This window comes from Primulina eburnea, chromosome 10 (assembly GCF_022965805.1).
Source record: "Primulina eburnea isolate SZY01 chromosome 10, ASM2296580v1, whole genome shotgun sequence".
NCBI classification, from domain to species: Eukaryota; Viridiplantae; Streptophyta; class Magnoliopsida; order Lamiales; family Gesneriaceae; genus Primulina; species Primulina eburnea.
The window spans coordinates 6,769,148-6,794,573 of NC_133110.1; the positions used below are offsets into that span (position 1 = coordinate 6,769,148).

The following is a 25,426-nucleotide window of genomic DNA, read 5'->3' on the forward strand; positions in this document are numbered from 1 at the left end:
TCAAATGACGAATAAAGCATTCTAATTCATTATTATATCATCTCTATATTTTTTACTATTCATAGCATTATGAATATCCTTTTTTTATATCTTATAATATTAATTATTTTATATTTCTATATTTATATTATCAATACAATGATTTTAAAAATCTTTCAAAATTTTCAAATTAGCATACACCAATATTTTTTTTCAAAATTATTATTACGAATTATTACTTGTATTATTTTTCGTCTCAGTTTGACTTATCTTAAATTTATATAATTTTGATATTGTTTTATTTTAATATAAATAATTTTTTTTAAAAAAAAATTTATACACGCACACATCACATGAACAGATGCACTAGTGCTTTATTAAATATTATCTTAATAGAGACAAAACTTTGGTGTGACTAAGTTCAGAAATTTCACGAAGGGTTTTCGTTATTTTTTATGAATATGATATTATTAGAATGTAAATATAAATCAAATTACTTATAATTAAAAAATATACAATCACGTAATGTGTATGTGTGGACAATAATATTAATAATACTTAATAGTAGATACTTTAATAAAATTATAAATTTTTTGTATTATTATAATATCTGGTCAGTATGTATCATCTTCTAATTATGATCTAAAAATTGGAATTTAAGATATCATATTGAGGTGGATTTTTTAAAATAAAAACACAAGTTTTTTAAACTTGATCTTCATAATTTTTTACACACTAAACTTTATTTACAATTTCTCTTATTTTTTTGTTGGTGTATCATTTCTAAAGGGTGAACCCCACCCCCGAGAACCCCACACAGAGCCGCCCCAAGCCCCGACGTGAAGGGAGGTAAATCAGGGTTATGCACCGACAGCAGGTACCTAGAGGAGAGGTTGGCAGGAGAAAATCTCCATAAAGGGAGGGCCGAGACTCGATCCTTCACTCCAAGCCCTTACCACACAACCTATGCCCCTAGGGGCTAGGTGGTGTATCATTTCTAGCAAGTTGCGCAAGATGCAGCGAAAGTTATTATTATATTTTTTTTTTGTAATTTGACTATCAAATTATAATTGGATGTCGTGTGATTTTAAATCCATTCATATTGTGTTAATTGAGTTTTATCTTTAGCGTTTAACGTTTGACTCCAACTATTTCAGTTTTCAAGTGGATATAACTCTTCTTGTATCTCTCCAGGAATGATCAACTGAATCAAACGCCGTTCTTCAATCGTCTAATTAAGTCCACAATAAAATCTTTTACTCCTTATATAAATCGTACAAATAACTAGATGAAATTTGCTTCGAGAAACAACGATCGGAAAGCACAGCAATCCAGCGGTTGCATGGTGTCAATGAGTTGGGGCATCGGCTGTCGTGTGGTGGTCGAGAGTGGTGCTCGGTCGTGAGGTTGCTTTCTAAAAGTGGTGGCTGATTTGGGGTTCTTGAAGAGAGAGAGATGGATCTTTATTTTTTTGTGAAGTCTTTATTGTGTTGTATGTTATCAACTATTGACCACATGTAGTTATTATATCTCAATATCTGACACGAATCTTTATACCATTAAGTATTTTTTTCTTGTCAAATCTCTTAATCTTATCAACTGTATATAAGATACGATAAGATTAGATAAGCTATTATTCATCCATATATTTCTAGGTCATTCTAGAACTCTCCTCGGGTGATTTGACTAAGCAGAAAATCTACTAGACTATGTTTGATTAGGGCACTTCAAGTTTACTAATAAAAAAATCCATGATTATGGTTTCATCATAATCTCGATTGACGATCAGACATCACCGATGTAACAAGGATAAAAAGTTCAAAATTTTGAAAATATATTTTCCACTGATTCAATTTTCGTCGCTGTCAATTTTGGAACTCCTCCATAAAATGTTGGCAGCGCCTCACCAATTTAGCAGTTATGATACTCTCACATCTTTCAAATGTGAAATCCACTTGTAAACAGTTTTACAAGCCAAATGTTTAATCTCAATCAAACTAAAACGCCAATTCAAATATTTGAATTTGACTATCTCAACGGGAACATGTTATTCAATACTTGTTTGACTCTCAATTGTTCAGATATATAGTTACTCGTGGGTCCACAACTCATGTGATTCGAGACAACACATGTCTCCTACACGTGCTTACCCTTGTTAACCTAATTATGTGCATCAACCTTTTGATTACAAGAACGTCAGCACTTATGTCTGATTGTGTTGTGCATTTTTCGCTTGCAAACACACAATTGTCGAGTTTTAATATATGAAAGTAAAGTATCGTTCCTACGAGGAGTATGTATGTAAAAATATATCAGTTCTAATTGAAATTAAAATAGTTATGACTTTATCTAAAAAAATCGATAAAAGGTTTGGTTTGCTGAAAATTAATTAATCGCAAATAAATATTAATCTAATAACGAGTTGAGAAAATATCAATTAGAGAAAATATCTAGAGAAATGATTTCACTAAGTTTCCACGATAATTATTCCCGGTTGAATTTATATTCATAAATTCTAATTATTTAATGGTCAAGAACATTTAAGTATTTTATTCCCCATTTTTCAAGTGACGAATAAATTGTATAAATCAAACTTCGATTCAAACTTCCTAATAAAAATATAAGTTTAATTGATAAATGCAGACGATGTCCTTCCCTAGGCCTCGCTAAAGTTATACGTCTTTCAAATGATATAAACATTCAACGATGTGTTTCTAATGATCTATAATCCTAGTCACTCTCCCGAATTGTAGAACCAATCAGACAACAACAATTTATGACCAGTAAATTGCAATCAAATAAAAACAAGAAACACAATTAAACCAAAACAGAATTCAATCATATAAACAACCACGTCAAATCATCGTTTCCACAAAGCTACATCATCCTCTACACTAAAAAATTAGTTCATAACGAAATATACAAAAACAAAACATGGTTGAAGTTATAGACATCGCAACACTAGAAAATAAAGAAGTGAAAAATTAAATGACAAATCAGAAGTGGCGTCTATGTCCCCAGATTTGTCGTTCTTCATCTTCGTGATCGATCTTCGCACTCCAGATCTTCGTTCAGTGCGTCCTCTCGTCTCTCGTGTGTATCTTTCTCTCTAAAAAACGGCTCTCCTTTTGTTTCTGACCTCTTTTTCTTTTTATCATCTCGTACAGGCCGTAAACGAAGCCCATTTGCTTGTTCTTGACGCTACTAACCCCGCGGTGCTGCCCAAATCCTCGAAGGTATGGTGCTGCGGCACTACCCAGGTGCTTGGTGCTCAGTGGTCTAGCACTGCAGGGCTGCTGGTCAGTGCCTAGGCGCTTGTATTTCGGTCATTCAGGCGCTGCGACGCTTGGTTTGATCCTTGAAGCCTTAGCACTGTAGCACTTGATCCTTGGTGTCCTAAATGCCATCATTCGTCCAAAAGTTGTTTATCTCCTACACGACACAAAAACAACAAATATCAAGCGTAATTTTGTTCGAAACTAACATAATTCAAATGGATTAACATATAAATTAAGTGCAATTCTTGCACTTATCAGATTGCACCCATCAAATCATGATAAAAATGTCTAGCAACATTGCCCAGTGATTCCTTAGGTATCACTGATAGTGCTTGCAAGAATCAGTAGGTAATACAGTCTCTTCAACTTTTATATCTTGATCAAATCTGTAATCATTAGTATATCAAGAATTGCGTATAAATTTGGCAATGATGTGATTTGTCTTTGACTAAACATGCAACTAGGGAATCATTTTACCTAAAGCACATTTCTGATTATGACCAGATTTCTTGTACTATATATTAACTCATCAGATCACATATGATATCCATATCCGTAGGTGAGTGGTGAATCTCCAACTACAATGCATCAACTCTTTCGTATGTAGGAACTACACTCAACCTCGCCACTTGATGACTCTCGTGGAGTCGGTTAACGAATCAAAGTCCAACACCAGTACATAGAGCCTCTATGTTATTTTAGGTCAAAGGACTAATGATATACAATCATAACTATGGATTAATCCACTCGATAAATGATAACCACTTAGAAAGTCCAATGAAGAGTTTTTCAGTGACTCATCATATGAGCATCCATCTGTATGATTGGACATCTCCAAACTCATACCATTGAAACAAGGCATAGAACATCATATATGCTAGTATCGACCTCGAATGACATTAATCTTTATTTTAAGCATTTGAATTAATTAAGAACGAGTCTATAATATACAGTACCTTTAATTTAAATGTGTTTCATGATCGACGTGAACGAGTTTAGAATATACGATAACTTTAATTTAAACATGTTTCATGATCTATGTGACATGTACGATCCCATTATATCAAATTGTATTCATTATCTTTATCTATGCAGCTTGCATGAGTAAAACGCAAAATATTATTTATTATATAAAAATCAAAAAATTCGAAACCACAAGTTGGCTTGTTGAACACATACACTGACATTCCTTGTGTTCTTCTCTTACATTCCCTATATTAAAAAATATATGGCTAAAGAGATAATATCCTTGTAGAGTCTATATTTCAACCTTATTTTTTCCAACATTATTTATTTTCCTGTATAAGTTGATTGTCATATGTCTAATTTAATATACTATCACACTAAAAAAAATTCAACATATGTCAGTTAATTGATAATGTAATTGAGGAATGTTATAACAATTGACACGGATGAATTTTTCTCAACATTCACCTTAATCGAAACATTTCACACTTTACAAAAGCAAATTTTTTTTAAATCTCCAAGTATGATATACTACAAACTGTAAGCATGCAAATTATTCGATGTCGTATTCTACGATGACACCGTCACCAATGATACTGCAACCCTAAGCCAGTGGCTGATGCATACACAATTCATCCTCGTCATCAGCCTCGATGTGGTGGAGGGCTGCATACCCGGTTGCCGTGCTCCAAATTTGTGTTGGCCGTGTATCAAATGCTCTATACATCCCATATTCCCTTGTACGGTTCATCTCGAATCCCCACAACACTTTTGTAGGAGTGGGAGATTAGATAGGGATTATGGATTCGGGGAACATGCAAAGTTCTTGGACTTGAGGGAATTGGCGGCATCTGCATACGATAGAACGGAGTTGCGGCAGGCCGGGTTGAAGTCTTTAGCAAATTTGGTGGTGGGGAAAGAGATGGACAAGCCGAAGCATGTGAAACTGTGGCTCAAGTCCGGTATGCATGCCTGGATGTGTTTTCGTCGTTCGAAATCGGCAGGATTATTGCTAACTTATCCCTATTACGCATGCAGCCTAGCTAGCTAGTTAGATTTCACATATCTACGAAAGTATTAAAAGACGTACATGCTCTACATTGTTTGTTCCAAGTATTTAATTAAGATGAAAGGATGGGTTGATTTTATTGAAAATTTTCGTATAGACGAATATATTTTAGAGCGATTTCAGAAATTATTTTCTCACTTTTATTATTGCATCGTATACATCATATGTTCCAAGTTACTTGATTCATACATGAATGAATATATCCATCTTTAATTTATATATAATATTTGATTGTTTGGTTTCCTAAGATAATTCGATACTTCGATGCAAAACTTAATGAGTAGGTCTCATGTGAGACCGTCTCACGGATCACAATCTGTGAGACGGGTCAACCCTGCCCATATTCACAATAAAAAGTAATACTCTTAGCATAAAAAGTAATATTTTTTCATGGATTATCCAAATAAATATCCGTCTCACAAAATACGACCCGTGAGACCGTCTCACACAAGTTTTTGCCAAACTTAATTTGTATTAGATTATAGTTTAGAGTAGCGTTATAGTTCGAATTATCCATGGACGGAGCCAGGAATATGAGTTTGGGGGAGCTTTAACTCAATATAATAAGTTATATATTATTAAAAAAATTACATTATATTATTCAACGAAATTGTGCCCTACGAGATTTTAATACATAAAATTCATCTATAATAGAATTTACATCTATATGTTTAGCTAAACCTCGTTCAATATAGAGTATCAAACAATCGGCAAGAAAGTCACCTTCCATTTTATTGCGAAATGCCGTCTTCACATACTTCATTGCTGAAAAAGCTCGCTCAGTACTGGAGGTAGACACATGTAATGTCAAAACAAGATGAATCAATCTAGTCAATCAATGACTCAATAACAAACAATCAAAATTCAAGAATCAATGGCTCATAAACAAATATTCAACCAATGTCGATCGATTAAAGGACGGAAAATATATACAAATCACCTTATAAAATTTTTTATAAAAAACTTTTCCAAAAAAATATTTTATGTTTTTTTTCCACTAATGAAATATTAAAAACCTTTTTAAATTACTTATATAAACATAGTCCAACTATCGATTCTTTAAAATTTTAAATTTAAAATAAACATACATACATATATATATATATGTATATATGTATATAAAATATAACGTAAACAGCAATTGTGAAGCTAAGGAAATTGGTGGGCTGGACTATGACTTCATAGGTGGGTTGAAATTTTAATCAAGTATAAAAAAAAAAGGAGCTGAGCTACATCCTAGTACAACCCTAATTAGCTGCATCCGTCCCTGGAATTATCTTAGATTTTAGTTTGTAATCATTAGCATTGACATAAACTGTGTTATGTTCAATGGATTTCATGAAATTTGGTGAGATTTAAAATTAAAAATCTCATTTGATGGTTTGGTAGAATAATATTTTAAAGTATGGTTGATATTTTCTGGAATTTGATGAGATTTGATATATCTACCTACTTATATGAAAACCTCAATAATTTGTATTTGGCCAGTTTCTGTATAGTTCCCGGTCAAAAGTAAGAACACGTACCGTATGCTTCTTTAATTCTTTCTCTAACAATCAAAAGCTTATGCTGTCCATTTTTTTCTTCTTTTCCACTTTGCTTTTCTTTTTCTCCGGTTATTGTATTTGTTGTTGGGACTATTTCAGTTCTCCATCTGCTTGTGCTCATTCCTTCTTGTGTGCTCATTCCTTCTTGAAAATTTGGTTTGGTGTTTGTTCTTCTTGCCCGAGTATATATGAAATCCTAAATAAAATGAGAGAATATAATGAGATTTGAGTTATATGGACAAAATGATTTTATTTTTGTGCTTCCAAAACTTATAAAAATCTTTTTCCAAAATATCAATACATTTAATTAACAATTTATCATACATTTGGAAAAACTATTTTGAAACCAATTAAAATATTTATATGTTTTAAAAATTATGTAAATTTCTTTTCTTGTGAATTTTGATTATTGTTAATATAAGTTAACTAATTATAATTTGGCGACTTTATCTCAATTTTTTTATGAACTTATTACTTTGTTAAAAAAATTATTTAGTAAAAATATTTGTTTTCTTAAGTCCCTAAGTAATTTTTCTTGAATATAATATTGAAATAGTACGTGGGTATTGAAGACTGAGTAGGTCTCTTATGAGACGATTTCACGAATCTTTATCTATGATACTAGTCAACCCTACCGATATTCACAATAAAAAGTAATACTTTTAGCATAAAAATAATATTTTTTCATGGATGATCCAAATAAGATATTCGTCTCACAAAATACGACCAGCGTGATCGTCTCACCAAATTTTTGTTTTATTAATTAAAAAAGGATTTTAAAAAAATTAGTAAAACAAAAATTTAAAATATCAATTAACAATAATTTTAACTATACTATCCAATTCTTAAAATACCAAAAATAAATTCCAAATCCATGAATTAAAAACTATTCCAATTCCAAGTCCAAATACACCATCTCATTTTTAGTTCCTCCAAAAAGTCGAAACAATTTTGAGTTTAATAAAATCGAAAAGTGAGTCTCTCTCTCTATTTCAGACATCCTTCTGGTTTTGCGATGTGATGCCACTAACTCGACACGGATCGGCACCACAAGAATTCTTAATCATGCAGAATTGCAGATGAGAGCCTCAGCCATTTGGGTTTATTAAAAACATTTCAGGTGGTATAGATAATGACTTCTTTTCTGCAGAACAAGAATTTAAGATAGGAAGAAGATTTTAGTTACTGAACAAGGCAAACTGACTATATGCGTCTGCAAATTTACACGTTTTTATTAACATGAATAATTGGAAAATTCTAACGAAACACAAAGGGAGATCAATTAACAGCAAATTCAGCCATCTCGTAGTTCGTTCATGGACCCGTCGTGATCGAAATTCCACTATTCACTCGACTATCAAACTGGGTTTCCTCTTTCCCAGTTTCTGCAATATTCTGCAATGTATCTAGATGTGTCGTTGATTTTTCTAGCTGTGATTTGTCGTTGTCGTCGTCCTCCAAAGGAGGGCTCGATCTTCCACTTGCTAGGACAAGATTTTTAATGGAGGCTATATGTTCTTTATCCTTCAGCAAGGATTCTAATGTAACGTGAACTCCTGAAAAAATGAAACAACATAACGTGAGTTGCTTTCAGTGGGAAAAAAACAGGGAGAGATGTAGTTAGAGAATGAAACATACGGTATCTCCAGTAGTGTTTCGGGTTCGTAGGGTCGTTTATCGTTTCCTCTACGGCTGGCCGTGTCATGTATTCTTCTTTCAATACTAGCAAATCCTGCAAAAGTTTGAAACTATTATTTGTTTGCGAAGAATCAAAGAATGCCAGATGGGCCCTAGCAGAGTCTTGATATCTATTGATTAAAAATTCCAAAATGGGTCTCGACAATGCTCAGGTTGTTTGAAAAAACATATTACATCGTCATAAGTATGTCATCTTTATCGTCAAAATTCAAGCTATAGGATCGAATGATTGATACTGTACCAAGAAAGTAACTGATGGTAAGCATGCAGTTCAAATATTTTAAATTGGATAAAGCCGAAAGGACACGTTTTGATCTCTATGCCGTTTTAGGCAGCCATATGGTGCTATAATGGGTCAGTTGTTGCTATCCATCAGCGCCAACTCAAAATCCCTTTAATGACAAGCATGCAAATAGTAGTCGGGTAAGTGATACTTTCTAAGAAAACTTTATTTTTCGTTTATGAAACATCGATTTTTAGTACTGGGTAGCTATCCATCAGAGACAACTCAAAATCCCTTTAATGACAAGCATGCAAATAGTAGTCGGGTAAGTGATACTTTCTAAGAAAACTTTGTTTTTCGGTTTATGAAACATCGATTTTTAGTACGTACCCAATGAACCCACAAGGTAATGTGTCAGCATGCTTTGCAGATGTGTCGTTTGTTTCGAAATATAATATTTAGAAATGCACAAGTAAAAATAAGTTACAGACTGATTGATATACCTGAAGTGGGAAAATTGACCACATTGATGGTGCTTCAACATGCTGCCTCAATATGAAACGTGCGACATCAGGAGTGCATTCATCAGGTGGTACCGAGTCAGTGCCCACAAAGGTCTTGAAATATCTGAGTCGTCTTTCTTGATCTTCTTCCCACCAAGCACGCAGGGTGGAACAGTCGTGACACGATGGAGCACATACCTGATACAGACTCCAAAAGTTACAAATCAGGACAATGAAAGATATCGACACAAATTTGTATGGTCGTAGGTATAATATTTTACTTGCCTATTTTATTCTACAAAGATCGAAATTTACAATAGTGCATATGAGAGAACAAAATAAAGGTTAAGAAATCACAAAATTCACACTTGGCTTAAGAACCTTGAAAAAATACAAAATAGAGCGACCAAGACCAACTGCACTGTAAATAACGAACCAAACATCTGTCAAACTGTCATAATGCCTAACTTGACGTGCTCGAGTAGTCTCCTCCCAAGGGCAGATTCTTAACACATTCTCACCCATTGAATGAGTAAATAAGGAATAAGCCAGAGGAATAACTAAACACAAAAATCTAAACATGCATGCTCATTAAACAAGTCGCGTAAACTAAATGGTCACCATCCCTCCCTATTAAATTTCGCTGTAAATTTTCAAGACTTGATTTCTTGCTCATAGGAGAAACTTGTGGCTCTGCCACCGGCTACCACAAAATTCCTCGCTGAATAGGAATGTATAAATACAACAAATAGCATTCACGCCAGACAATTTGTTATTGAGAACAAAGAAAATCGATTTCAAAAGGGCTTTTTCCAAAATCTAGGTGCTGACCACGCTATAGAAATTTATAACATAGCATAAGAATTCAGGAAAAACCGACTCAAAAAAATTTGCTAAACTATATCTCGGTTACGCGCAAAAAACAAATATATTGAATGGCCATTACCGTCATATAACTGTACTGAGAAGGAATACCAAACTCAAGACCAGGTTCATTGGGCATACGTTGAATGCGTAATCCAATTAAACCAAGTTCTTGCATCACCTGCATCGAAGTTGTCCAAACACAATTTTCAATTCAGAATTTAATGAAACATAACTTATGTGACAAGAAAAGGTGAAAGATTTAAAGTATGAATTTCTATGGAGAATCTGATAAAATTTACCGGATGAACACAAGAAGGAATCATCCCCAGGTCTTCTCCACAAGCTAGCATATCTGATGAGCTCAAGAGAACTGGCAACGTCTTAAGTGCATTTAGACGCCAGAGAGTTTCTTGGCGATGGAAATAATAATCATAATATAGTCTTCTCATTACATTTTTGCTGCATCATTAAATAGCCGTAAGATATGGTAAAATGTGAAGCAGAAGCCCAAATCAGTTAAAAGATTGAAGATGAAAGAAGATGATATTTTATAGGGCTCTTCATACCACAATACATTGTGCGGTTCACAACAAAAAGGAGTTAGCGTGTTACTGGAATAATATGACATAGAAGGTACCTGTGCTCATCTAAATCATTGAAGCTAGATGTGTCCTCTAGGTTGAAGCGTGGGTAAAATTTTTTTGAATCTTCTGGATCTCTAATGAGGACAATATTCTATCACGAGGAAAAAAACAAGAATTAGGACAAAAATGATATCTTGAGAGCGACATGTACGACAGTTATCTTAACTTTCTGAATATTGTGTAAAAGTAAATTCGGAGTATCTGAGATTAGAAGTAAATAATTAATTATTTTGTGCCACCATGGATTACAAAAACTAATTAATTTTCCTTTTTGTGTGTGTTTACACTTGCCTGCAGAAGATCAAAGAGGTTGCGTCGTAGTTTTTCCTCGCTCTCCAACAACATGGAGTTTTCTATGCAAGACTGCAGCTTAGATGCAACTTTCTTTTCAGTATTGCAATCTTCTTTGAACTACATTGATCACATATTCAAAACTTCATCAAGTCAACTGACAAAAAACAACCCAGATTTCCCCAATATTTGTTTCTTGTTTTGAATACTAGTTTGATCCTTCTAACTTGACACAAAAACAATTACTAATTCCAGACATACGAAAAAAGCATTTCCTTAATGATGCTGAAAAATATCTATCAAGAGCAAAGATTGTGATATATTGTATATGCCAATACATGGAACATCAAAAGAAAATTTTCATATTGGACATCTAACAACACAGAAAAAACAGTGTGGCCTAAAGATGGGGGTGGTTATTGGCAATGTGAAGTTGAAGGATTGGTCAAAATGTCAAAAGAGTTGCGCACAATACTCCTCAACACATGTTCAAGGTAGTGGAGGGCAGCAGTTGGGGAATCAGATGCAACAACCAAGGGACAACACTCGAGGACCAGGTAGAGAAGAGGCTCACCAACAATCATCATCAACAAATCGCAGCACTATGCAAATTCCCTGAAATTACATAGCTCCAAATTCTAGTTCTATTTCAATTTCCATTGTAAATGCTAGTTTATCATTGTTAGTTTCTAGAATTTCCTTAGGATCTCCATCATTTCGTACCATTTCATTCGTACATTTCTGCATAATTTCGATCACAATGACCGATTTAATTTTTCTGTCATTTGTCGAAGCTTTCATTCCAGATTTTATCATCGTTTCGTATTTTTCGACACTTAACCGGGGAAATTAGAACTGAAAATCAAACCGAGGCTGGCAATCACATATTAGAAGTTAGATTTTCTACATTTTCATCACATTTGGCACATAACGTGCCTGACACGCCGGCAAATAATTCTTGCAAATAGATACATAAATACATGCATATTCCTTAGCTGAGAAATGATGACATTTCCTATGTGAATGCCACATATATTAGTTTGACTATATAAGCATAGCTATAATATTGTTTAATTGGTCCGAAAATGGTCACATAATATCATAAATTAACAAATATCTATATTACCTCGTAATGGTCTTTCTGACATTCATCCAGAAAGTTGGAAGCTATCAGAGCCCATGAAGCACCAAACTTCTCCTGAAATATTTAGTGCCAAATACATATAAGCTTAAACGAGAAGCCCACATAATAACTGTGCGTAGATAATTTGGAATATGCAAATAATTTAGGAAATAAGAATATCGTGTTATTTTCTATTATTTGTTACCTAAAATTAGGAATAGATAATTGTGTATTTATAAACTTTTTTGTATCTCAAATATCCATTCAAGAAAGTAATAAAGAATCGCAGTAGACTGTTATGCTCACGAGTAAAGGATCTAGTTATGTGACGATTTTCAGAGAATTCACCACTCGCAATGTTGTGAGAGTGTTTATGGGATTTTTACCCACGCCTCGCTATTTTAATTGTGTATTTTTTTCTTGAGTGCGGGAATTCTCTTTTGTGAGTTAGAGAAATTATTTTCTCGGTATGCTCGAGTTTGGGAGTGAGGAATATTGAGTGTATTGGTGTATACACTTGTTGAAATATTTCTTCCGGTTATAAAAGTTGCAGTGCTCCGTGGACGTAGCCTATTTTGGGTGAACCACGAAAATCTTTGTGTTCTTGTTGGTTATTTTATTGCGCAAGTTTTGGGAACTATTATCATCGTGATCGGTATCGTTTCGGGGTAATTCCCAACAACTGGTATCAGAGCCTTGTTGTGAAAATTCTTAAGAATTCTGAGTATGCTATGTGGTTGCAGCGTTGTCTGATCTTCCCCATCAGAAAAGAATTTTTTAGCTTTTTTCTAAGGCTAGAGAAGTGATGGCCGGAGATGATGGTTCGGGACCGGGAATCAACAAGTTCGACGGTACAGATTTTACGTTCTGGCGACTACAAATAATTGATTATTTGTATAGCAAGAAGTTGCATCAACCTCTATCAGGAAAGAAACCGAAAAAGATGGAGGACGATGACGGGAAGCTTCTTGACCGACAAGTGTTAAGTGTAATACGATTGACCCTAACGAAGAACGTGGCACATAACGTGGCGGAGGCAAAAACAACGGAGGAGATGATGTCCATTTTGTCGGACATGTACGAAAAGCCATCGGCAAATAATAAAGTACATCTCATGAAGAAGTTATTTAACTTGAAAATGAGAGAAGATGTATCAGTGGCTAAACACATCAATGAATTCAACACGATTGTTTCACAGCTAACATCGGTTGAAATTAAATTTGATGATGAGATTCGGGCACTTATTCTTTTGGCGTCATTACCAGACATTTGGGAACCAATGCGGACAGCAGTTAACAACTCTGTTGGAAAAAGAAAGCTACAATTCAATGATGTCAGATATCAAATTCTTGCCGAAGAAGTTCGCATGATGGATTCGGGTGAAAGAACATCATCGAGTTATGCTCTAATATCGAGAATAGAAGAAGGGGCAGGAGTGGCGAAAAGAGTTTTAACCAATGGCATGGTGTGTCAAAGTCAAGAAATGGAAAAGACAAAGCAACTTTGAAAAGAATGTGAAGTGCTAGAGTTGTGGTGAGACTGGTCACTTGAAAAAGAATTGCAAATCAACAAAGAACGACGCTAATGTTGTTACTGAGGAGGTACATGATGCTCTATTACTATCCATGGAAAGTCCGGTTGATTCTTGGGTTATGGACTCGGGAGCTTCGTTTCATACCACTGGTAATCGTGATGTATTCGATAATTACATTGCGGGAGATTACGAAAAAGTTTTCCTGGCTGATGGAAAACCTTTGGAAATAATTGGTATGGGTGATATCCGGATGAATATGACAAATGGATCTGTCTGAAAAATAACAAAGTAAGGCATGCATCAAAGTTGACACACAATCTGATTTCAGTGGGACAGCTTGACAACGAAGGTCATAAAGTGACCTTTGATGATGGTTCCTGAAAGTGAAAAAAGGAGCCATGATTGTTGCTCGAGGAAAGAAACTGGAACACTTCATATGACTTCCAGTTTGAGAAATAAATTAGCAGCTGTGGATGTTGGAGTCAATTCAAGTCTATGGCATTATAGACTTGGACATATGAGTGAGAAGGGAATGAAAATGTTGGTGTCAAAAGGAAAGCTACCAGAATCAAAGACTGTTGAACACCAACTATGTGGAAGTTGTATCTTTGGAAAGCAGAAGAAAGTGAGCTTTTCAAAAGGTGGTAGAGAACCGAAAGCAGCAAAGTTGGAGCTGGTTCATACTGATGTATGGGGACCATCTCCTGTGACATCCCTTGGAGATCACTCAGGATATTATGGCACTACTGTTGACGATTCGAGCAGGAAATTTTGGGTTTATTTTGTGAAAAATAAATCGGATGTTTATGAGACCTTTAAACAGTGGGAGCTAGCCATGGAAGATGTGATGGATTCACTGTCATCCAATCACATGTGGGAGTTGTCAGAACTTCCTGAAGGTAAAAAGGTTTTACATAGCAAATGGGAGTACCGGTTAGAACATGACGGTAGCAAGCGGTACAAAGAAATACTTGTTGTAAAATGTGAAAAGAAAGTCATTGGTTACACTGATATTTTCTCTCTGGCGGTAAAGTTAACTACTATCAGGACTGTACTTGGATTGATGGTAAAAGAAGATTTACATCTGGAGCAGTTAGATGTAAAGAAGACGTTTCTTCATGGTAAGCTAGATGAAGAAATGAATCAATCACAGGGATTTGAAGTACGAGGGAAAGAGAAATGGTGTGCAAACTTCAGAAAAGCTTGTATGGTCTCAAACAAGCTCCAAGACAGTGATACAAGAATTTTGATGGTGTAATGAATAATGATGGTTTTCTGAGGTATCAGGCTGATCACTGTTGTCATGTGAAGCTTGATGGTTATTATATCATATTACTGATATATGCAGATGATATGTTGATAGCAGGAGCTTGTCTGGAGGAGATTGATAAACTCGAGAAAGAGTTATCAAAGGAATTTGCTTTGAAGGATTTGGGTACTGCAAAACAAATCCTTGGGATCCTTAGAGACCGGGTGAACGGAGTCTTGAAGCTTGAGAAGATTCCTGGAAGCAAGAATCCAGCTGATGTGATCACGAAGGCTGTTATCATTGAAAAACTGAAGTTGTGTTTGACTTCAGTTGGTCTCCTGGACTAAAAAAGAAGGTATGAGCCGCTGCACTGATGGTGTGAAGACATGATTGAAATCAAGTCTTCAAGTGGGAGAATTGTTAGGTTTGATTTATTTAATGGGGTGGGACCCACACATTAAATAAAATAATATTAAATCTCATATCCCACATCGAATGTTTACAATAGTTGGTGGAGGGAATTAATTATAAATAGAGCTCAATTCCTTCAGTTATTGTATCCCAAAATCAAAAGCTTTTCAGCTTTGATAAAAAGAGAGTTTATAGAAAAAAAGAGTGTATTTTTTCTTGAGTGCGGGAATTCTCTTTTGTGAGTCAGAGAAATTATTTTCTCGGTATACTCGGGTTTGGGAGTGAGGAATATTGAATGTATTGGTGTATACACTTGTTGTAATATTTCTTCCGGTTATAAAAGTTGCAGTGCTCCGTGGACGTAGCCTATTTTGGGTGAACCACGAAAATCTTTGTGTTCTTGTTGGTTATTTTATTCTGCAGTTTTGGGTGCTATTATCATCGTGATCGGCATCGCTTCGGGCTAATTCCCCAACACCAAGGTCGAAGCATCCTGCCAAGAGGCCTCTATGGGCAAGAGGCTGACCCAATGGATCAGCAGCTCGCGACATACCTGGCGGACTCCTGAATCCAGAATGACCATTGGCTGGGGTGGGTAGTCTTGGTTGAACACTGGCAGGTCCGAACTGTGGGGAATATTTCCCTTAAATGGCTTCATAGATAAGACATGGAATAATGGGTGGATCAATGATGAGTCAGGAAGCTTGAGTTCGAATGCGACCTGAACAATGCGTGCAATAACTTCAAAAGGGCCATGGTAGCGTGGAGAGAGCTTCTTGTTCAAACGCTTCGCGACACTAGACTGACGGTATGGTTTTAAGCGTACCAGAACCATATCTCATGCTGAAAATTGGACATCCTTGTGAGATGAATCATATTGCGTCTTCATGAGATTCTGGGCGTGTAAGAGACGTTGCCAAAGACATTTCAAGACCTCGTTTCTTGTCTGTAATTCTTTGTCGACGGCCTCTAATTTGGCCACCCCTGGGCAAAATGATAAAAGACGCAGTGGTGGGCGGCCATAGAATACTTCAAATGGTGAGGAGCGCAAGGACGCATGGAAGCTGGTGTTATAGCAGAATTCAGCTCAAGCCAGCCACGTAGTCCATTTTCTTGGGGAAGTCACCGGAGAAGCAACATGGATACATTTCCACAATACAGTTAACCACCTCCGTTTGGCCATCCGATTGAGGATGGTAAGCCAATGTAACACAAAGTTGGGTTCCACTTAGGTGGAACAGTTCCTTCCAAAATCCACTTGTAAATTTGGCATCTCTGTCGCAAACAATGGACTCGGGCAACCCATGGAGCTTGAAAATATTCTTTAAAAACAAATCAGAACAACGAGTATTGTCGTATAAGGATGTTAGAAAGCAACAAAATGTGCATACTTTGAAGATTTGTCGACCACGACCAAGAGAACATTTTTCCCGTGTCATAGGGGCAACCCCTCGATAAAATCCATAGAAAAGTTCGTCCATACGTGGCGAGGAACTGAGAGGGGCTGTAATAAACCCGCAGTCTTCGAATTTGCAGTCTTATTGTGTTGCCACACTGCACATTCCGCAACAAATGCCTTTATGTGGTTGCGCATGTGTCCAGTAGAAGTCCCTCGTGATTCGATGCAACGTCTTCAGATATCCCTCACGGCACAAGATATTAATAAAGGAATGATAGAAAATGTTAATGCCGAATCTGGAGAGAAAAGACCTTCTGATCATACCAAAGGAGGTCATCCGAGAAGTCCCAGGGGCCAGGAGCTTCTCCGGCCTTCGCCTTTTCGATCAAGGACTAACTCTAGCCTAGAGAAGAGTTCAATTCTGATTTTCGCCAGCCCATTCCAGTCACGGGATTGATATGGACAAATAGAGCAATTTTTTGATTCATCTCGTCTCGAGGGTGCGTCGGCGACCACATTATATTTTCCTGATTTATATTCCACCTTGAATTCAAATCCCAACAGCTTGATGATCAATTGTTGTTGAGGGGAAATAATGATACATTGTTCCAACAGAAATTTGAGATTGTAATGGTCGGTGTGAACTAGGAACTATACTCCCCGTAGATATGTTCGCCAGTGGCGGATTGCCTTAGCTAAACCTATCGACTCTTTTTCGTAGGCTGGTAATTTACGGTGCTGCAACGCCAATGCCTGGCTATAGCAGGCAATGGATGCCCGTTTTGAAGGAGGACAACACCTAATCCAATTTCTGAAACATCGTATTCCACCACAAATGGTTCTGCAAATTAGGTGAGGTTAGTACGGGTGTGGATGTCATTACTCTTTTTAATTCTTCGAAATAGCATGTAGCCTCTTGCGACCAAATGAAGGAGTTCTTGCAAAGGAGGCTGGTTAAGGGTGCAACAATTCCGCAGTTCATTACAAACTTGCGGTAACAACACACGAGGCCCAGAAATCAGTGAAGGGCGCGGACAGAGGAAGGTGTCAGCCAATTAGCAATGGCTGCAATGTTCTCTTCATCGACCATGACACCCGACTAAGTCACTCGATGGCTGAGGTAGGCAACTTCTGTTTGAGCCAGAGAACATTTGGATGGCTTCAGGAAAAACTGTTGTACCTTTATCGTAGAGAGGACCATATGTAAGTGTTTCAAGTGCTCCTCCCAAGATTTGTTGTAAATCAGAATATCGTCGAAGAAGATGATAACAAATATGCGCAAGTAATCCCCGAAGATAGAATTCATGATGGCCTGAAATGTAGATGGTGCATTTGTTAGCCAGAAGGGCATAACTAAAAATTTGAAGTGGCCACGATGAGTCTTGAATGCCGTCATGGGATGCATGTTGGATCCATCAAAACTTGGTGGTAACCAGTTCGAAGATCGAGCTAGGTAAAGAATTGGGCCCCATTAAGTTCTTCCAACGGTTCTTCAATAACTGGGATTGGGATACCTTCAAATTCGTCCAACAGTGCCTGAAGGCCTGGTTGTTCCCCTTCGATGGATTATGTTATAGTAAAGGCAAAAAGGCTAGAGCCCGCACTAAGATCTTCTCCCTGTAGACTAATCGAGTTTCCCTCATATGGAAAATTCATGACTATGTTAGTGAAGTCCCAACTGATGGCTCCAAGTGCGCACAACCAATTCACTCCAAAGACCACCCCAAATTCTCCCAACGGTATGGAAAATCGAGCTCCTCCCAAAAAATTCTGTACAACGCTGCACACTCCCGAGCACTTAAGCTGTCCGCCATTGGCCACAGACACCCTTAGTGTAGGTCTGGTTTCCACGGATAAACCTAGCTTGTTTGCTGCGAGTGTGTCAACAAAGCAATGCTTGCTTTCCAAATCAATGAGGACCTTCAAGTCGCAGCCCAGAATTTATCCCCAAATCTGCACTATCTTTGCACCGCAGGACCAGAAATTGTATGGATAAAGGCTTGGAAATCTTCTTATTCTTTTTCGTCCATGGGATCATTATCGTAAGATATGTCCTCTATTCCTTCCAACAAAAAAATCATTTCCATCGATGTCCCGATGTGTATTTCTCATCACGATTGTGGCAGAGCCCCTTGGGACACCACTCTTCTAACTCTGGTCTACTCAACCGTTTGATAACAGATGTATGCTGCTGCTGCTGGGAGCTAGGGTGGCGCAAAGGTGCCCGCATTCCCACCCTCGGATTAATCATTGTGTGTTTCATATAATCTCGCCAGATTCATAGCAGTAGTGAGATTTGTTGGGTGGTGGTTTTTAACTTCTATAGCAATGCTTCTGCGCAATGCACTAATGAACAATTGAACTTCCTGCCTAGATGTTACGGGACCCGAATGGGCCAGCAATTCCTCAAAGCGTTCCTGATAATCATTCACAGAGTTTGTCTAACGTAGTTTGGCAAGATCGCCAAAAGTATCCCCTCGAATGGGTGGGCCAAACCTGAGATCGCATTGTTCTATGAAGTTGTCCCACTGAATACCCGGCCGATCACGTTTTAATTTGAGAAACCACAATTGTGCCTTGCCGTCGAGATGGAAGGATGCCAATCCTACTTTTTATGCTTCATGTGTGTGCTGATGTTCAAAGAAATGCTCGCAGCTATTTAGCCAAGCCAAAGGGTCTGACTCTCCGTCGTAACAAGGAAAATCTAACCTGGTATACTTAGGTACGAACAATGAGTTGTCTTTCCCTTCATTTGCGTGCGGGCCTGAAGAGTACGTATCATGGGAATCTTTGTGGTGGTTGTCACCAGTGGTCGTGCACAGTTTCTGTTTTAGATGCGGTGACTTGGATCGATAGTTACCCCAACCGTGTGGCCAGATCTCGATGTCGCTAGTCGCTCTCTCGTTGTCGCTGGTCATTCGCGTTCCTGTCTTCCTTGTACACGGCCATAAAGCCTCCAGCTGCTTGTGCATGGAATGCAAGTAAGAGATCTAGTTATAGGGCGATTTCACGGAGAATTCAGCAATCGCAATGTTGTGAGCGTGTTTATGGGATTTTCGCCTACGCCTCGCTATTTTGATAAATGTTTATTGAGGCTCGTTGAAGAAAGAACCTCACGATCTCCAAACTCCTTGATAGAGCCAAAAAAATTCAGATGCCTTTTCATGTCCCAAAGCTTCCAATAAATACACGTCGTCTTGGCAATCAAGAAAACTAAAAGATAAAAAACTCTATCTAAAGGATAAAAATCCCTATCTAAACCAAAGAGTAACTTCCTAACAAATTGAGATAAGCTTTTATTTTAAAGAAATTAAAAGCAAGAAAAATCTGGATCCTATCAGTTAATCCACAACTTTGAACTTCCCATGTTTACGCCTTTGAAAAAAAAATATTCTTTTAAGTTGTTGGCTGGGCTCGGCACTTGTTGGTTTTGCGCTGGTCGTGACATAGAGTTTTTCATCTGCCTCTATGTCATGTACTTCCTCGAGTCGGTGCACACTGAGGAAAGGAAACCCAAAATGGAAGAAGTGGTAATTACAAACTCAGTACCTGTAACAGTTTTTGCCTAATATATGGTTGGCTTAAACGATTGAAGTCCCATATCCCTTCCCGTTCAAGTTCTTCCTGAGAAAAGGAAGCAAATCACAAATGGTGCATACAAACACAAGTTCTTGAGCGAGTAAACTCAGAAAAGACTTAACTTAAAAAGCAGTTTATTTCATAGTGCTTTCTAAGTGTTTTTTCTTTAAAAAGGGCAAAAAATTCATACTTGGATATAACAAGCAAAACATAAATTTAATTTTTAAACAGAAGTCATAGACACTATATTTTCTAAATTCTTGATTTAATATTTTTTTAAATGTTTTTTAAAATAAAAATTTAACTGATTATTTTTTAAAAAAACCTCCTTCAGCCAAACACACTTTTAAGTAAAATCCTCACTAAACCTGAAACAAGAACAAGAAAAACAAGGCACCTACCTGGCTTAAAGCGATAGATGGTCGGAATTTTCCACAGAGGCCAGTCATTGCATGATCCGGAAGCTCCCAGATTCTAAAGAATCCTAATATATGGTCAATCCTGTATGCTGTAAAGTACTTCGCCATCTGTGAAAACACAACACAGCTTGCTACTTGAAAATGATATGACATCTATGAAGGACATAGTAACTTTACAAAGAGAAACCAAATAAAAGAGGCAAAGTAACACAATAGATTCATCAGGAACCTGTGTTAAACGAGCCCGCCACCATGCATAATTGTCCTTGGACATTTCTTCCCAGTTATAAGTAGGGAAACCCCAGTTCTGCCCGTTTTTATCAAAATAATCAGGAGGCGCCCCTGTCGAGGTGTTCATACGAAAAAGATTTGGATATACCCATGTATCCACACTATTCCGGTCAACTCCTATAGGGAGATCTCCTTTTAATACAACTCCTTTCTTTCTTGCATACTCAGACGATTCAGACAACTGCTCTTTAGCAAATGTAAACATGATTAAAAGTGTTTCAAGTGTTACTGAGAAATACCAATCAAAGGGAAACTGTCAGAAGGTAAAATTCATAACTTACTTGCTTATGTAAATGAAACTGAATATAGTAATGGAAAGAGATTATATCATAGCACAAGCTGTCTTTCAGAATAAGTTTCTCGAGCTGAAAATACACATATGTGATTGATAAATAAGGATGTCAGAGCAAAGACAAGTTTTGAATTTGAGATGAAGTTTCTTAGCCCATTTTTATTAATAGCTCAGGAACACGAGTGCAGGGAAAACAAATTCAATTATCCAGTCACCTTATCCTTCGAAAAAAGAGAAAAACGACCCCACTGGCTATGATCTGATGTTTCAAAGAAGTCCCGTAGAAAACAGAAGGCTGCATACGGTTTTAACCAATCCTGAGATTAAAAAAAAATATATCAGGAGGGACATCTAAGAGGTCTGGAATTCCAATACTGTAAACTCCAAAAATTATCCGAATTCCAGGATAATGTGACCTGATTTTCAGAAAAGAAGTTCTGGTATGCAGTTGAATTAAATGTGATTTCTCTCTCCTGAGAATATATTTTCTTGGCAATAGAAAGCTTTGCAGCCATCGTAGCCTCATAGTCCACATGCTGCCAAAAAGAAAAGGCAGGAATTAGAAAAATCCACATTTTAAACAGTGGTTGATACTGCAAGCAGAGTTTTCAACAAGAAAGAGAGCAGAAAAAATTACATTGATCAAAGAAGTAAATACCTTCCCATCAAGCTGTTCTCTGGCCTGATGAATCTCATGCTGAAAAGAGAGACAGATAGTGTAAGGATATGGACCTTAATCCATGTCTTTTACAACATCGACAAGTGAAGAAAACCTCACCTTGACATCCACAGAAATATTTTCAGTGAGAGCCTGGACTCTCAGATATAAAGGATGCAAAGCAAATACTGATAGAGAGCTGCATGTCACATGAAACTGAACTTATTATCAACAGGTAAGCCTATTCCCATTCTTTTCCACTAATGTACTTACTATCATGTCTATATAATCCATATAAAAATTGAAGGCATTCTTTCACAAATTTTCTTGTTCATCAGTAGAAACAATATTTGAAATAATTACAATACCTGTAGGGGTATGAGTCCCACCACATTCCATGTACAGACGTATCATTGATAGGTAGCAGCTGAACCAGGTGAAAGCCCGATTCAACCGCCCAGTCCACTAGTAATTTCAAATCAAGAAACTCTCCAACTCCCAAACCAACCTCAGATCTGACAGAGAACATAGGGATGGCAACACCAGCACCTCTCCAAGGCATTTCCTGAAGACAAAAATCCACATCTTAATATCAAGAAAGGGAGAAATAATTGAATAAATAAAGAATTAATATCTTAAATGTCTTACTCGCATAAAGCCATCGGACAAGACAATGTACTTAGGTTGACTAGTTGAGAAGTCGACAAAGAGCTCCCTGTTCGAGCCAATTTCTAAACCAAAGTTTCCAGCTTTGCCATATTTACAATATCTGTATGTAAAGAATAGTTAAGGAAAGGTACATACACAAAATCTAATATTTTCACAGCATGTGAGTCATCATGCCAACAGAAAGGCTCCTAAACCTAAAGGATATTGTACAGGAAAGTCATCCTTATGCATTAGTGACTCAGCTTGCCAAACTGATTCACCGGCATAACTGAGTTTAAGTCCATCTTGAATCTTCCACTTCCCCAGCTTTAAAGAACTACCAATCACATAAATCTACAAAATTTAATAAAGAAACATTAGTGAGTCAAACTTGAAAGAAAACGCGTTCCCTCTGATGATTTGCTAAGCCTGTTGGCATAAGAGATCATACCTCTGAGTCTTTCTCAATTTTCGGGCAGCAAATTCTGAATTGCACGATAACTATATCTGTGAATTACATTCATTTGCAAATAAACTTCCATATGTCGCATGATGGTGTTTAAAAACAGATATATTTGATCTTTAGCAGGAAAATCACCTTCCGCCGTCGACAGTTTCTCAATTTCCCCATGGGGTTTATCAATTTCTGGATTCCAACTTCTACGAAATATGACGTCTTTAAATGCACTTCTCAAAGGGAGATCATCAGAACCAGTCTGCTCTTATTGCCCAAACAAAATACCAGCTTCTGATTAGGAATCCGAAAAATGTGCAGCCAATAACAAATCCGATAATCAGTGATTCAATGACACCACAGATCATTAGATGAAAAGAGCAGAGAAATCATAAGAATCCTAGCTGAACGAGAAGTAAATTTGAAGGAAATGGCAATTATGTGTAGTAAGAGAGTGAAACATAATATAATTAGCCAAAACAGATCGAGCAGAGAAGTATGCAGGCGAGCCAAAGTAATCATATTACATGCTGTGAAAGGAAAAGACCAACAAAAGGAAAAAAAAAAAGCACCTGCCAAAGATCATGAAGCTCTACCAACTCCCCATTCTGAATGCCATTCGGCAAGAACAGTTTTCTTTTCTTTCCAGCCTCCCATCTCAAAACGTTCCTCTCATCATCCACCATATAATAGCTGTACTCACATGCAAACCTGGCCGTTACAGAGAGACAGCCAGACCATATAAGCTCATCCCCTTGGTGAGAAGGGCTTAACAAAAGACCTTTCTTCACGCTCCACGAGCCAAGTAAAGGTTCAGAACCACAAACCAGAAGATGCTGGCCCCAGTGAGTATAATAGGGTATTCGAAAGCTCAGAGTTACTGAACTCGATTTGTTGCTCCCATGAAAGAACCCCAGGTTCACCATTTTTTCACTAAGTGTTGAACGGAGACAGTTAGGATTATTCAGACTCTAGTAAAGTACAATGGTAATAGTAAGATTCAATATCAAATGGCATATTCAACGAGAAAGCATATAAAATAAGTCTGAATTTCAGATATTCGTATTTCTCAGTAGAATCGATACATAAAGTTGAAAGAAAAACCTCAATTAGTGTGTACGGCACAAACTCTTGTAAGAACAACCTCAATAGAATCACGACATGAAGTTGAAAGAAAAGCAATTTTTGTTAATTGTCCCACATTGGTTGGATAGATAACCTGAGAGTTGTATATATTGACTTGGACAATCCTCCCCCCTTGAGCTAGCTTTTGGGGTTGAGTTAGGTCCTAGTTCCAATCTTAACATGGTATCAGAGCCCGGATTCCACCGTTATGTGTTGGACTGCCTATAATTAAGCCACCCGTTCTGTCCATAATTGGGTCATTTGTAAACTCCACGCTCCAGATGTTCATTCTTGGGCGTGAGAGGGCTGTGTTAATTGTCCCACATCGGTTGGATAAATAACCTGAGAGTTGTATATATTGACTTGGACAATCCTCTCCCTTGAGCTAGCTTTTGAGGTGAGTTAGGTCCAAGTTTCAATCTTAACAATTTTTGCAACCTACATCCGTTCTACTTCAACAGTAAATGGCTATCTTTTGCACCAGCAAACATGCATAATCTACGACGAAAGAAAGAACAAAACAAATACTAACACTAACAATTAAAACCTTGGAATCTCCAAATGAGGAATAATTTTTTTTAAAAAAAGGAACATAACCCCGATTCGAAAACTCAGAGATTCGCATTTCTGAGAGCCTACAAAGTCGAACTTTCAGCAAAAATAACTCGAGAGAAAATGTGGGAAGGGGAACCCACAAAAATAAACCAAAACAAAAAAAAAAAAATCAAATCGCAAAAATGCACTACAACATTACTCACATCGGAGCACATAGAAACCAAATAACAACTAAATCAACAGTTCCAACAAGTTAAGGCCTACATAATTTCAAGACTGTACCTTTCCTCGCAAATCTCCAACCCAATGAAATTGAGCTGGATACAGACTATACTCAAGAAACCACAAAATGGGTCTTTAAATCTCTACTTTAAAGCGAAAGTGGGGTTTATAAACGATCCAGTAATGAATCCCCGCACAGAAAAAAAGTGGGAAATCTTTTGGCCCGTGAAGCAATTCTCATCAGCCTACGTGCACTGTACTATACTGCGAATCTCTCTCTCCATTGCCCACACTCGCACATTCTAGTTTCTAGAATCTTATTTTATATTATTGAAAAAGAAAAAATACATATTTTTTATTTCAAGAAATGCACGTGTTGTGCTAAGGTTTTATGTTCCATTT

At 36.9% G+C, this 25,426-nt stretch overlaps 1 protein-coding gene across 1 annotated transcript; it reads right to left on the reverse strand.

Annotated features, from left to right (window-relative positions):
• Window positions 1-7,953: 7,953 nt before the first annotated feature.
• Window positions 7,954-24,246, reverse strand: LOC140802961 (4-alpha-glucanotransferase DPE2-like). Its single transcript, XM_073158594.1, has 23 exons — window positions 24,227-24,246; window positions 23,695-24,093; window positions 23,267-23,384; window positions 23,120-23,175; window positions 22,892-23,022; window positions 22,669-22,792; window positions 22,389-22,585; window positions 22,141-22,219; window positions 22,021-22,059; window positions 21,779-21,898; window positions 21,578-21,679; window positions 21,352-21,435; window positions 21,009-21,251; window positions 20,762-20,887; window positions 20,331-20,405; window positions 12,192-12,263; window positions 11,066-11,185; window positions 10,768-10,865; window positions 10,430-10,589; window positions 10,210-10,308; window positions 9,264-9,461; window positions 8,478-8,571; window positions 7,954-8,395 (listed from the first exon to the last, which is right to left on the reverse strand). Exons 2-23 carry the CDS (start codon window positions 24,046-24,048, stop codon window positions 8,154-8,156), a joined length of 2,931 nt encoding a protein of 976 aa, XP_073014695.1. The 5' UTR covers window positions 24,049-24,093; window positions 24,227-24,246; the 3' UTR covers window positions 7,954-8,153.
• Window positions 24,247-25,426: the final 1,180 nt, after the last annotated feature.